Source organism: Actinia tenebrosa, unplaced genomic scaffold (genome assembly GCF_029948245.1).
Source record: "Actinia tenebrosa isolate PJP-AT-01 unplaced genomic scaffold, QUT_ActTen_1.0 PGA_scaffold0__85_contigs__length_37466705, whole genome shotgun sequence".
Lineage (NCBI taxonomy): Eukaryota > Metazoa > Cnidaria > Anthozoa > Actiniaria > Actiniidae > Actinia > Actinia tenebrosa.
In genome coordinates, this window is record NW_028292569.1 from 19,990,679 (window position 1) to 20,005,684 (window position 15,006).

General features: G+C 37.3%; 2 protein-coding genes across 6 annotated transcripts in view; one reads left to right on the plus strand and one right to left on the minus strand.

The window, feature by feature from the left end:
• The window catches only part of LOC116287515 (glutamyl aminopeptidase), a 31,933-nt gene that overhangs the window by 8,894 nt on the left and 8,033 nt on the right, over window positions 1–15,006 (plus strand). For 2 of the 4 annotated variants that reach the window (XM_089034895.1, XM_089034888.1), the window contains 10 exons: window positions 6,587–6,853; window positions 8,413–8,593; window positions 9,228–9,507; window positions 9,950–10,070; window positions 10,619–10,770; window positions 11,324–11,437; window positions 12,427–12,561; window positions 13,093–13,158; window positions 13,767–13,832; window positions 14,597–14,775. In XM_089034895.1, coding sequence (XP_088891021.1) covers window positions 6,587–6,853; window positions 8,413–8,593; window positions 9,228–9,507; window positions 9,950–10,070; window positions 10,619–10,770; window positions 11,324–11,437; window positions 12,427–12,561; window positions 13,093–13,158; window positions 13,767–13,832; window positions 14,597–14,775 — 1,561 coding nt within the window. Of the gene's footprint in view, window positions 1–4,592; window positions 4,666–6,586; window positions 6,854–8,412; window positions 8,594–9,227; window positions 9,508–9,949; window positions 10,071–10,618; window positions 10,771–11,323; window positions 11,438–12,426; window positions 12,562–13,092; window positions 13,159–13,766; window positions 13,833–14,596; window positions 14,776–15,006 lie in introns of those variants that run through there. The other 2 variants (XM_089034904.1, XM_089034902.1) reach the window with 2 other exon arrangements.
• Window positions 824–5,761, minus strand: LOC148913678 (uncharacterized). Of its 2 annotated transcripts, none has more exons than XM_089034877.1 (4): window positions 4,728–5,761; window positions 4,536–4,601; window positions 4,080–4,460; window positions 824–3,956 (listed from the first exon to the last, which is right to left on the minus strand). In XM_089034877.1, exons 1-4 carry the CDS (start codon window positions 4,986–4,988, stop codon window positions 873–875), a joined length of 3,792 nt encoding a protein of 1,263 aa, XP_088891003.1. In that variant the 5' UTR covers window positions 4,989–5,761; the 3' UTR covers window positions 824–872. The 2 variants fall into 2 exon arrangements, with proteins under 2 accessions (XP_088891003.1, XP_088891005.1); XM_089034879.1 differs by having other exon boundaries at window positions 4,532–4,601; window positions 4,728–4,743.

The following is a 15,006-nucleotide window of genomic DNA, read 5'->3' on the forward strand; positions in this document are numbered from 1 at the left end:
TATTCATTGTTCAATAACGAAGCTGGGATCTTGGCGTTGGATGATCTAATGAATGAAAGTACAAGTAAAGACTCGATGGTCAATGTGATAACGAGAGGCTGTCATCACCGCAACATTTCATCCACATTTCTTAAAAGTTTTTCAGTCCAGTAGGACTTGCCGCAAAACGTCGGACCACACACTTGGATGTTTGTTGGGTGTTTTAAAGTAACATCCATCACGTTCAGAGGTTGATGAGGGACTAGATTACTCTCTAAAGTGTTCACATTTTTATATTCTTTGAAAAAAAGTCTTGCCTCTTGAAGGTAGGGTTTTCTTTCTTCTTTAGACATGAAATGCACATTTGCTAAATGATTAGAAAGTTTGACTAGATTTGTTTTTAAACACCCTGGTACAGGACAATCTTTAGGGTATCGTGTTACCATGATGAATGCTTCAATATTTTGGGGACATGACATTTTATATGTTATTATTTTTTATTTTTCATTTTTACTTTTTGTTTAAGTTTGATAACCGGGACATTTTGAAATTACAGGGACAGTTTGATAAAACCGGGACATTTTAACTGTTAAGACAGGGACAATTTGATAAAACGGGGACATTTTAACTGTTAAGACAGGGACATTTTGATATTACAGGGACATTTTAACTGTTAAGACAGGGATATTTTGACAATACAGGGACAATTTAGTACTATCACAGGGACAATTTGATAAAACGGGGACATTTTAACTGTTAAGACAGGAACAATTTAGTACTATCATAGGGACAATTTGAGACCACCGGGACATATTTTTAAAAACTCTAAATAAAAATAACACACTTTGTACTTTACAATTGTTTATTTACACGTATCAATCATAAATGTACCATTATATTACATTGGTCTTGTAATGACCATGAGCTATAGTAGTCACCCCATCCTCTAAGATGTAGCGCTTATCATCATAGGGGCTAAGACCCACTTTGTTTAAGTTTATTGTAAATACTTGATGCTTATAGCTACGTATTTGTTTCATGTTAGCCATGGTTCTCATTCGCTTAAACAAACAATCTCTATAGTGGGTATGTCTGATATCCCGCTTCGTCACCTGTTTCGCAATTCCCTTAGCAGTTTTTTTCTCAACCTCACGACCATCCTCAGCGTAGAGAAGAGAGTACATTTTTGGTCGTAGACCCACAAACTCTTTGATGGGTAGCCCATGGGTCTCGTCCTTCATCTTACCAATCACCTTCTTGTTTGTTGTACTATAGAGGGGGTGGTCTCTAGGGTACTCTGAGGTGTCAAATAGGTCAAGGTCTTGAAACATATCTTGGTAGATGTCCTCTGTCTTGATGTTATAACACAGGGAATCTGTGTCTGTAAACAGTAGGGTTGCCTGGGTACCGTATTTCTGCTTGATGTAATTATAATGAAAGTCGTACATCAGGGTTTTAGACAATTCTAAAATACTGAACCCGATGTAAATAGGTCTATTTAAATAAAGTGATGGTTTCTTCATGTTGACTGCCACCAAGTTTTCATCAAAGATTCTGAAGTAGTCAAAGAGGGGTGATGCTGTCAGTTTTTTAAGCTGCTTTTCCGTGTTGACCAGTTTCACATTCACTCGCTTCCTCAAGTTCTCCATGGTTTTGCCGAACACGCTGTTGTTCATCAACTTGAAAAAGTCTTTTTCAAAGTCATTTCTTGCATTTTTCCGTTTTTCGGTATTGAAGTCGATGTATTTCTTTAGCCAGGGAGATTGGTCAAACCCCAACACTCGGTGTACTTTCTCCAGTTTCATACCCAGTGACAAGTACTGTTTCAGGTTGCGGTGATGAAGAACGTACTTCGTCTTATCGTTCAAGTTAGGTACCAGTTTGTCTGTGGGAGCACCGCCAAGGTTCAGGTCCTCAAGAAGTTGCTGACAGTAGGGAGAGAGCATTTCCTCTGTTACCTTTCGCCTTTCTGGTGCTAGGGGGTAGTCATTATGAAAATCGTGTAGTTCTTTGGGGTAGCTGAGGTCTACTTCCAGTATATATCCTTCACCTCCATCTACAGGGATGGTCATGAGGTTCTCGCGAAGTTCTTCCACTTCCGGGTCACTCAACCATCCAAAGTTATTAACAGGGAGCGCTTCAGACATAGCCCAACCGTAGAGATTGTTTGCGTCGAGATACATGATATAATTATTTTCTAATTCTGGGTTATAACCTTCTACATAGCGATTATTCGCTCTTGCAAATCGATGGGTGATCATCGAAATCCCACCCCTTAACCCTTCCTCCAAAAACAGATACATATCGGGGTCTGTGAGTAATTCCAACTCCACGCCAGTCATCTTTAAACATGCTAACCAAGAAAGACCGGGAGAGGTGTAAAAATGACCTGGGTCGAGTTGGTAGTACTCCAGACAAACTTCTCTAAAGTTTTCAAACACATCTGCTAACAGTAAAACGTCCGATTTCAAATACAAGTCGTGGTAGTCTCCTAGATTCCTACACTGAAATTCTCTAAATACATTTTGTGCATGTTCGTAGTCTGCTTGTGAAATCGTGCTACCCATCAACGAACTATAAAAGCAATCGATACGGGGTAAACAGGTTTCTTCAAACTTGCCAAAACTATTCATGTATTCATAGGGGTACACCCCCTTCCTCAACAAGAGAGATACCTTCTCACTCTCCACATAATTCTTCAGGGTCTTAAACTTATCATCTCCTTCCTTACTTAGATTCATTACTAATTTCTCTAGTGAGCTATTCAAAAACTGAAGTGAGTCTATGAATACTAAATCCCCAACTGAAAATGAAATATACTTTTCCGTATTATTGGGTATACAACTAATATTTTCTCCCTTGATTTTTCCGAGTCTTCGTAGAATTAAATGTGAGTCGTACCCACGAAGATTGTGAAGAACAACGGGTATCTTTCCTGTAAACTTATAATTCAAGTTACAGTCATTGTGGGCCGCCCCCCTGTACACCCCTGTCAAATGATCATGATCCCTTACCCTGTCCGCGCCCAATTCCTCATTACAAATGTGACAAAGGGTTGCTGCCTGAAACTCCCGCTCCTGTTCTTCACTAATGTCCATGGGTACTACCATCTTCAAGATTTCCCCTATCTGCTTTCGTTCTTCAATCAAACAGTCTAAAAACTTATCGACACAATCTTCCCCGCGATAGAGAACAGGCGGGAAGCAATATTGCTCGACAGTAGATACTACAGTGTAACAAAACCCACTGGGTATATGATGTTGCGTTTTTTGTGTAAAACTTGTACTAGGGTCTAATTCTGTATCATCACAATTCACTAAAATAGATTCGAAATCTGCATAAATGATAAATGGTACTTTTAACTGCTTTTGCACGTCATTGTATGACAGTGTTGTATGGTCTTCGTCAGGCAGTCTGATTTTCTGGGGTCCGTGTTTACTACAGTGAGGTTCGTGATCTTCTAACAAATCTCGCCTGACAAAGCCATGCAAACAATACATACAATAATAAGCCTGCCCATTGTGTTGATTAAGATTACTTAGTAGTCTACTTAAATCCCTGATTAAACAGTAGTGACGCGTATCATCTTGAGAAAACAGTAACAAATTCACATGTAATTCTTTCTTCTCTTTCGTAATGTAAAGGGGAAATAGCTCTTTATTTTCATACCCAAAGACATTGATACTAATTTCTCTATTCTGGTTCTCGAATTTTTTCACTTGATTGATCTTAACGGGGTACTCGATTCCTGACATATTTAGTTCAGCTTCATACCTTTGATAATTGTTGACGCGGTTTGCGTGATGGCTCCAGTGAGTGGGGTGTTTCGCCGCTAGTAATGACCATAAAAAGCATTTTTCATCTTCATTTTGAATGTTGAGCACCGCTTTCTTGTCTTTGATCTTCTTGGGTAGAGGTATGTAACTCGATCCCTCGAGAGGAGTGTAAGCAGCGACTCCTAAATCGATTTCCAACACCTATGATAGCAACAATACTTTATTAAGCGGTGATATACAGTTTTAATGTATGTACATACAGCAGAAAATCATCGCCGGTCGAGTGATCCCCTTTGTGCTATAACGATGGTGCAATTTAATTACCTCTTCCAATAACCATCCAGACCCTTCTCTCTGGTATTCCAAGAAAGAGTTCTTGATCTTTTCCATTCCATGCACGTAGTTTTTTTCAATTTCTGTATCATTGACTGTAGTGTAGCATTTGGTGCGAAAATGGGGGGTTGAGATCTGGTCCTGACCGTCGGGGCTCGTTTTAACCATCTTCGCCTTAACACACAGAAACCACTTAATCCCGCGATGTTTTTTGAGCAGGGTTTTCAGTTTTTTGATGATGGTCTTTCGTTTTCCTCGCAGGGTGAGCAACAGATCATATTTTTCATTCTTGTTGGGTTTATATTTAAACGTGGTCACATTTCCACCAAGCGCGCATTCTTCAGTCTCTCCACCACCTATTTGTACATCATCCTAGAGAAAAGAATTAGTTCTTAGAAAAAGTTACTCTACAAAGATCCGATATGAAGATAATAGAGGCTTACCTACCACTTCATTATCCCCCAGAATTTCTCCGTCGTATTCTTCATACATCTCCGCCGGTATGTTTGCTAACTGAAATCGAAAAAATTGGTATATAAGACGACTTGAAAAACTATGTATCTTATGGTTAGTAGAGGTATTGACATATTCTGTGGTTTACATGATTATAACAAAAATTAGATTATGAATTATATTCACCTCGTATTCAATAATTTCTGCCTCGGTCATTGTCTTCTGCTTTTTCGTCGGTGGGGCGTTTTCTTTTTCCTCTACTTTCCGTTTTGAAGAGCCACCTCCGCAGACTTGTTCATGTCTTTTTAGGGCATCCTTCCGATTAAACTGTTTCCCGCATCGTTCACAGGTGAATAATAATCGCCCACTGTGAATAGCCTTTTTGTGCCTTACTAAGTTCGTCTCTTCTGTAAAGGACTTGTCGCATGCGTCGCAGTGAAAAGCCATCCTTTTACTTACTTGCTTGTTTTGATCCACACTCTTCAAAGGTTCGCTTGTAGTGACTAAAAGTCTGAAATTTTTCGATTTTATAGTCCTTAAAATGACTTCTAAAGGCTAGACTCATTAATTCATAACTCCTAACCACCAGTCGCCGAAACACAGGATTTAATCTTCTCCAACAAAAGCTTCCTGCCAACTAAACATTAGTCAGTGATTCCGACAAAGGCGGTTTAGGCGATATAAACCAATTAAAACATAAGTACAGCTTCTTATTTAAGTCTGCTAATTAAACACATCATCCTAACAAAAAGGCTTCAAAAGTAGGCCCAATCAGAACGCTTGTCCAACGTCTTTTGACTTCTAAAGGCTAGACTCATTAATTCATAACTCCTAACCACCAGTCGCCGAAACACAGGATTTAATCCTCTCCAACAAAAGCTTCCTGCCAACTAAACATTAGTCAGTGATTCCGACAAAGGCGGCTTAGGCGATATAAACCACTTAAAACATGAGTACAGCTTCTCATTTAAGTCTGCTAATTAAACATGTCATTCCAACAAAGGAAGTCAGCTCATTAATTCAAAAACTTCGTTTTTTAAACAAAGGATTTTGAATTGTGTTTTAAAACACCTTCCCCAAACCTTTCCAGGCCCCGATTTCGATCAGAACCTCTACTCGGGCGGCCGGCCGGTCTTCCCATGATGGTTGGATGTAGATCACCCCTCCCCCTACCTCACTGGAACCTCACTTAGAATAGCCGTTACGTCACCTCTGTAAAAACCCTGATGGGGGGGGGGGGGGTTGATCCACGATCCACATGATCCACGATCCACATGGCGTAGAACTCTCATTTCATATCTACTGTCAGAGATCTGAAATCTGAGACCGAATTGCACGCTATTAATAATCACAAATAGGCCTTGCAGTATATTGACACGTGATTGTTACAGTGGATGGCAATAAAATTGGGGCTTCCTTTATGTAAAGATTTTTTGCTGGATTACTAATGTCGTATCGAAAACCTTTTCAAAAATTCCTTTTATTTCTCTTGCAAAATACTTTTGATTTCAAGATACGAAGCATTTTAAAGCTTGTTTGCCATCCAGCAGAGCCTTCCCCAAGGGACCTTGGGCTGAAGTGATTCGTTATCAAAGTCATATACTCAGCACATGACTGTTTGATGCAAAAAGCCTATTGTAATATATTCAGTACCGAACAACGTAGTTTCCTTTTAGACTGGAATATGAAGCATCAATTTTGAACTTAAAAAGAGTTTTTCGTATTTTAGCTGTTTTTTTTTTTCTTTTGAAAATAGTGTATACACATACAAAACTCAAGCTATCTTTTTTTCATTCGGTTTTTGCCATTTTCATAAACATGCGAACTCGCGAATCGGTAGCTGTGAGCTGCACGCTGAATCAGTCGGTATCTTTCATATTTTTGACTGGCGGCTTTGGAAAACCAAATTCCAACGGGTAAATCGCAACTACAGAATTCGCATTTTTAAGATAAAAATAGCAATAATCTCAAGTAAAAATAATGAATCAGTTTACCACTTTTGAAATTCATTGATACCAAAATGCTATCCAATTTTTTGAATCTAGAAACAGAGGAAGTGACGCCGTCAACCACTGTTCTTACCCCCATTGTCCCTACCACCCCTGGTACTGAGGCATGGTGGAATCCACGTCTACCTACGAACATCATTCCCAAACATTACAACCTGTTTCTGAACATCACTGTTGACCTGCCTCGATTTGATGGTCGTGTTGGAATTGATATCGAGGTCAACAACAATACTGATCTTATCATCCTGCACAATAATGGTTTAAACATCTCGTCTGTAGAAGTACTCAGTAAATCAGGAAAAGGTAAGTGATCAATGTTCTGAAGAATATTAGGCATACAAAGAAATCCCCCTACCAATATATGTAAAATCCAAACGAAACAAAACAAAAGAACAAACACAAAAACAAGGAGGAGGAGGACGATGGAGATGAGTATGTGCGAACGAAAATATGAATTTGTTTTACTTTCAACCCGGGACTTTCAACTTCTAAAAGAACATTTTTACATGCCATTTGCTTAATGGAATCAGCTGTTATACACAGGAAATACTTAATAAAAACATTTAAAACGTTCGAAACAAAGCGGAAATGGAAACTAATATGTTATTCCACGATTTTCAAAGCATTTGCATTAGGTAGACAGGAACGGGTTACACGATAACGGATTAAAAGTGGAAAACACATTCATAAGGTCTATATCTATTCGCGCGAGTATCTTGAAAAATAAAAAATAAATAAACAATGAAAAAAAAAAAGTCACTTCCGTATGTCCGTCCCTCCGTCCGTCAGTCCGTAAGTACGTCCTTGTACACGCCACAGAATTCTCGTTCTAGGTTGATTTCAAAGCAAAACTACTTGCAAATGCACAAAAAATATTTTCACATCCATTAAAGAGACCTTTTTATAATCGAAAAGTTATGTGTTTTGGTCATCGCAAATAAAAATTAAAAATAAATAAAACTAAACAAAACTAAAAATATTAAATAAATAAAAAGAAAATAAATTGACTAATACGGTTTGAGGTTGATTCAGATCCTCAGAGGTCCTTTTTCTGGAATTGAGCTTCGAGAGAGAGCGACTTAGTTTTCACATCCATTCAAACCGGACCTTTAAAAACATTTGAAAATCTTCAAAATTTTGATTTGAATGAAAGACTTTCTGATGAAATTTCACTAAATCTGATATTGTATGTTACAATATATCTGTAGCTAGCTATCTTTCGGCGTTTTTCGAGTAAAATTAACCATCGATTCAAAGCTTGAAATGTCGTGTGGAAAACTTTATCAACGAATTTAAAAATCAAAAACATTTAGTCCCCTGGCGTGGTTTGTCAGTGGTGGGTTGTGTATACTTATCAAAATTTCTAAGTGGGAGAGTAGTGAGGTGGAGAACAAAGGCCCCGTCCACACGTATCCGCAAATTTTTGTATCCGCAATTTTTTTTTTTACGGATACGGGTTGCGCCCACACCTGTCCGCAAATTTTTGTGTCCGTATCCGCAAATTTTATGAAAACCGATACGTGTGGACGGTGAAAACGATTCGAATACGCTGCGTGTGGACGCAAAAATTTTCGTATCCTCAAAAAATAATTTGCGGATACAAAAATTTCCGGATACGTGTGGACGGGGCCAAAGACTCGAGAAGAAAAGGATGTAGTGCATTTTGATTGGATTTTTTAACTGGTCTTATTACGGGGGACATTATCTTTTATCTGAAATAATACAAAAAGTTAAAAGATTTTCCCGATTTTTTTTTTTTTTTCGCCTTTCAGTTATTATTATTATCATTATCATTATTATTATTATTATTATTATTATTATTATTATCATTATTTGTATTTTTATTATTTCCTTTTGCATAGAAATCCTTGCCGTCCAAAGCCACTTTGAATTTGCACGCAACACTTTTCACGTGATCCGAATGGCATCCGATGTTCATCCGGGACTATACACTTTAAAGTTAGTGTTTAATGGTGTTTTTGAGGCTAATGACAATGAAGGATTGTATCGAAAAACTTATTCTCGACCAGATGGCCAAAAAGTGTAAGTCACGGACTATAAATAGTAATGAATTTACACATATTTAATATAATTGCAATGTAATTTAGTTCAGTTGCTGTCTTATTTGTCGTAATTTGTTATCTTAAAAGTAAAAAATAACTTGAAAAGTGAAACCTAGGTATGATATATGATCACTGAATTTTCGTGTATTCAAACGTGTTCAACCAAATGCGTTAACAAATGCGTTGGCAATGAAACTGGAAGTATTTACGATTACAACGTGTATTTGACGGAGTTTTCGACTGGTAAATGTACGCTGCGTTCGACTGACGGTAGGAAAAATAAATTAATTTCCATGAAAAATTAACAGTGGTAATCTTGGAGTTCGTGTAACATTGAAAAAAATAATGCAATATCTGCCCTTTACAGTGAAGACACTCAAACTGTTCAAAACACGAGGTTTTTGTCACTTTTGTTTAGAATGCAAGGTGTAAATCATCCCATGAGGCAATCAGCTAAGGTTTCATATTAGTGCGTTTGAAACAATAGAAAGTTCAGGCAATAATAACCTAAAAACGAAGCGCTGTGCACGTTTTATGCCATAACTAAAACTCACTCTCATTCATATAATTGTATTTTTCTTCTAGTAAATTGCTGATTTTCTTTTTGTCAACAGTAACTTTGCTTCAACTCAGTTTGAGCCTGACTACGCTCGAAGAGCATTTCCTTGTTTTGATGAACCCGCCCTCAAAGCCACATTCAATGTATCGATCAGTCGTCGATCTGATTACGTCGCGCTGTCCAACATGCCTATCTACAAGACTGAGAGAGCAAATGGACAGAAGATTGACTACTACGAGAAGACCGTTACCATGTCAACGTATCTATTAGCATTTGTAGTAGGAGACTTTAAATATGTGGAGACGATTAGCAAGAAGAACATCACGGTGAGAAAAGTAGGCACAGTTTTAGTGGATATTAGCATATGAAGTAGTAAGTCCCCTCCCCCGTACCTCTACGCGGTCCCTGTGGAAGCACTGGCGGGAGAAGAAGCGGTGAGAGCGCTCGCCTCTCATCAATGCGCCTCTAGTCTATATCCGGAATCGCTGTCATATTAGAGTAGATTTTCTAGTCGTGGTCCTTTTCTGGTGCTGCTTTGGTGCCGCGTTTTTCTTAGAAATATGCACTGCTAAACGTTAACAGTTTCACAATGCACTGAAAAATGCAAACGCCACCGAGTTTTTTTCTCAACCTCAGGAATGGCTAATAGGAATAGCCGGGCGGCAACGTTACCTCCGTTAAATATCAAAACTTTAACTAAAACTACTAAAACTCTACAAGTCATTGTTAGCAAATTCATAGGGGTTTCTTAAATTAAGGGTTTGATTTTCTATACAGATGAGGTATTACAGCCGACCATCTTTTATTAATAAAACTAAATACGCATCGAGTATTGGAGGGAAGATTATGACGTTCTTCGAGGATTATCTTGGTGTTGAATACTCACTGTCTAAAGAAGGTAAGAAAGCAAAGTATCTTTAATAATGCTCAATACAAACACAATAATCAATGTAATAAAATGCTATACCCGTGTTTGCACATTAGGCGAGCAGTTCAATCGCACAAACTGCATAATTCTTTTCTTGAGAATACTATGCTAAAGAAGGAAGGAAGGAAGGAAGGAAGGAAGGTAGGGAGGGAGGGAGGGAGGGAGGGAGGAAGGAAAAACGAAATTTATCCTTGGGTTATAACAACAGACACGCCGCGCAACGTATGAGTTAAAAGACCGGCTATTGACTAGTATATTCCACAAGGGCTAAAGGTCTAATCTTTATAATCTAAACCTTTTTTCGTTTTCAAAGCTGACACTTTTCGCTATTAGTAGACTATAACTTATAGCCTAGTAGTAGCTCGTCTAATCAGAATGCAGCAATGACGATAGACCTCTAGTTGGATTTGACTATAGCTAATAAATGATAGATCGATTGTAACAAAGGAAAGGAAGAAGGAAGGAACAACAAAGAAGAATGACTCTCACAAGGTATCATTTCTTAATCTTTTTTATAGATCAGGCTGCGATTCCTGGATTCGAAGGAGCAATGGAAAATTGGGGGATAATCACATATGAAGAAATTGCGTTGTTATGGGACGCTAATGAATCGACAGAACGTGACAAAAAATTGGTTGCTCAAATCATAGCTCACGAACTCGCTCACCAGGTAAGTTGATTATAACCATGCAAGAGAGCATTAAAACTGGAAGCAGTTTAAATAACGACTTACCATACGTCACGTAGCGCATGCTAGCTCTTTCCGATTGTTGTTTTGATCAGCTGTTTTGATCGATTTGATCACTACAACACGGAAAGAGCGCCCTCGCGCTAGTTGACGCATGGGAAAAGGGTGTGAAATCTAAAAGTAGCCCAATATTACCAGGAATTTACATGGCGCGCGCAATATTACGAAGTTTCCCTCTCTTATTTATGCGCGCTCCATCGTCATAACTCTACAAGCTTTTGTTGTAGTATTTCGTTTTGTTATTTTATTTCTTAGTTAAAGAATGATTTACGTCAATTTGGTTTTGATAATAATATTCTGACGCAAAATGAGGCTAACGCTGAGTAAATGAGTGTCTAACAACACACCTCTTTTTCCACAATTTCGGGAAAAAAACGTCTATTGGTATTCCTTTCATGTAGTTTTTCTATTCTCCTCGTTCGTTCATTTGCTTCCTTGTTTGTGATCAAGTTCAGTTGATTTTTTTAAACCCTAGTGGTTTGGTAACATTGTTACAATGAAATGGTGGAACGACTTATGGCTGAATGAAGGCTTTGCAACGTATTTCGAGAACGTGGGAATGAAGATAGCCCAACCAGAGTGGAAACAGGTAAATATTGACTATCATTGTAGCCTTTTCTCCTTTATTTATTTAAGTCAATATTTATACAGGCTCATCTAGTTTAGCAAGGGTAATTTAAATGGAGTCCTGATATAACATAACAGTAAATTTACAGTAAGATAAATACAATAGACATGACATGGACTTGACATATAGATTAATACCCCATTCACACCTAAACGTGTTTAGTTAAACTATGTTTTCATTAGGAAAAAAATGAGAAACTAGAAACCTACAAAATAATGAAACTTTCTAAAATATTATCAGAGCAAGACAAAAGGATAGTTTGCATGTATTATTTCACCAAATATTGTGCAGTGTTCGTAGATAGTTTTCCAAACCTGTTTAGTTAAACCACTTTAAAACATGTTTAAGCCTTGGTGTGAATGGGGTATAAGAATGATAAATTCATTCCCTTCTTTAAACCATATTTTCTAAGGGCTGCTTTTCTATATCATTATTATTATTATCTTTGAAACCTGAATTTTTATGAAAACGTCACAATCTTTCCTATAGTATCGTATAAATATAATGTGCATATTATCGATTATTATTTCATAGTTAGATTATTATATAGACTTTTTATAAATGATTATGTATTGTATTGAAATAAACGATTTATCTAGCAATCCATATTTTATAAACAACATATCCCCGTTATAGATCATGATAATCTAATAAAAGTTCATTTAAAAAAAAATAGCAAGTAGTTACTATAAAATCATTCTAAATCAAATTATGATTTGTAAATAGTCTATGGAGTCTTGGAGACTAGTTTGATTTATGTATTCGTACATTTACTGTAGGTATTTTATCAAGTCCAAAGTCCAATCTTCACTTGAAGCATTGTTTTGGGGTCACTCAAAGAGGATTCGTAACCTTTAAAATCTCCAGCCGAATAATTTAGGGCCTGATAAAAATTTTTAAATCAAGTTACCCATCATCATTTATATTTTATGTTTGTATGATTCTTACAGCAAGATGACATGATCACTACAATAATGGGAGACTCATTCCAAGTTGATGGTAAAGTGTCTTCTAATCCAATAAGAGTGGAATCTAGAAAAGCTTCTGATGTGATGGACCTGCCGTCTACTATCTACTATAGTAAGGTGCGACAACAGTGTTTCAGTTTCAGTTTAATAGTACCAATATAGTAAACCAATCTAGGCATACAGCATGATTAGCAGACATTCACAAGCTATTCAATTCTTGATTGATGATTTTAAACGATATAAACCACTTAAACCAACAATTAATGTGTCAGTATAAAAACCCCTCTTGTTCATGCTAGATTCATACTCAGTTTCCTTCAACTCCTCTACTTTCTTCCGCCATCAACCCTTTTTCCTTGTTTTTCTTCTTCTAGTCTTTGTATATTTTGCTGTTGTTGTTGTTGTTGTTGTCGTTGACATCGTCATCGTCGTCATCGTTAATTGTTGTCTTCAATTTCATTCTTCTTCCTTTCCCATTTTTCTAGGTATCCGTTGTTTAAAAAAATTGGATATGCACTTACAAAATATATCTTTCTTTATCAGTCAGCTGGATTCAATTGAGATAAAAATGGTTATTGAAAGTTATCTAATTAGACTGAGAGCAAAATCAATACTAAAACTTATTCATTTCTTTTAATTTATTACCAGGCTGGCTGCATTATCAGAATGATGGAGAGTTTTCTTGGAGAGGAGACATTTCTTGACGGGTTAAAAGTCAGTATAATGTTCTAAAGAAAGTCAGTGATATCATTCCCTATCATATCCCTATCTCTTCAATCTCTGCACATTTATGATTTGAGTTCGTGGATTATTACAGCGCTTTGAGCGTTTTGCGTATTTTGTGCTTCGAGTGGGAAACGAACTTACCGTAGCTTTAGATACAATAAGATACCGTAGCTTTAGATACATGCTGTTATTGCATAGATTTCTGGAAGACAATCGGAAACCATTTCAACGTCATCATACGAATTGATATTCATACCAAAATTGCTCTCAATGAAGGGCGTAGCGAAAGCCTTAGAATCAAGGGAGATGAGCGCGTTTTGTTACACAAGATAAATCATGAGCGCGTTTTGGTGTGGAAGTTCCCGTGGTTGTAACAGGAAGTCGACCAGTTTTGTCGAGTCATGGAGAGAGCCGATATATTACCCTTTTTTTTATCTCTACATTAACCCTTTCTATTTTTGTTGTTGAACTAATGCGTAATGGGAAACCGAATCCCTTTCTCTAAACCACATCAATATATATTTAAGCTGCATCTCTGCTATCACACAACATTTTTATCATATAGCTATAGAATGATTTTCTCTTAATTCTTTCAGATCTACTTGAAAAGACACGCCTTTTCTAACGCTGAATCAGATGACCTGTGGAGAGCCATGACTGAGGTTAATATCGAATAGCAATAGTCCCTTTCCCTGCGCCATAAAAGGTAGCTGTACATTTGCATCGAAGCGACACGAACGGTGAGCTCGTAATGATAGAGACATTTTTTAACACCTTGGACAATTATTCACACATATCTATCATTACAAGCCCACCATTCGTCTCGCTACGATACAAAGGCAAGGCTACCTTTCAAGATGGCGCAGGGAACTTTGAAGGGGACTATTGTGACACTTGTAACGCGTCTAGTTTTTTGTAGACAAGAATTATGCGCATGGCTAATTCAGTATCAAACCTGCATGAGTTAATAGTGAGTGATAATTTCCCTTATAACTACAAAAGTAACAAGTGCATGATCATTAGAAAATGGATACACTTGCTATGAAAAACAGACTTTCTTTTTTCCTTCAAATACAACCAATAACAAAGATATAGACCTCTCTAGCTATTGCCTAATATTTTCCCATCCCAGACCGCCTGTCATTCTCTTGAGAAAAAGATTCCTTATTTTAGTTGTATCCATATTCATTTGCCGTTTAAGTTCAACCGTTAAACAAAGAAATGATACTATAGGGAACAAAACTTGGTGTGAAACGGGCAAAATATTACCTCCAAATGCAAGGGAAAGAGGTCCATTCGTATTCCTCCTATCGCCAACTCATGTTTATGGCATATGTGTCATATAGATATTTACGTGATTATGTCCTACTTAACATGACTTTTTGATAAAAACCCATTTATTTACATTAATGAACTATTTGTATAGGCTAGTTGTGCACGTGGGAAGTGCGTGGGTATTAAGCAAATCATGGATGCATGGATACTACAGATGGGCTACCCTGTGGTAACGTTCAACAGAATCAACTCAACCCACTATCTGGTCAATCAAAGTCGCTTCCTTCTAGACGACAACGTCACCAATTCAACCTACAAGTCTCCTTTTGGGTAAAACAGCGCGTGTGGTATTAGTGTACCATGAGTAATTATCATGCCTCGATCCCACTCAACTTAACAGTAGAGCGCATACCATATATCAGTGAAAAAGTTAACTAACAAACAGTCTACTAAGCTTACAAATTTGTGCAAAGTCGTGCAATTTCTTACAATTAATATGTATATATATGTGTGTGTGTATATGGTCTAGTTTTGATACTCCACCGTGGTTATAATCAATAC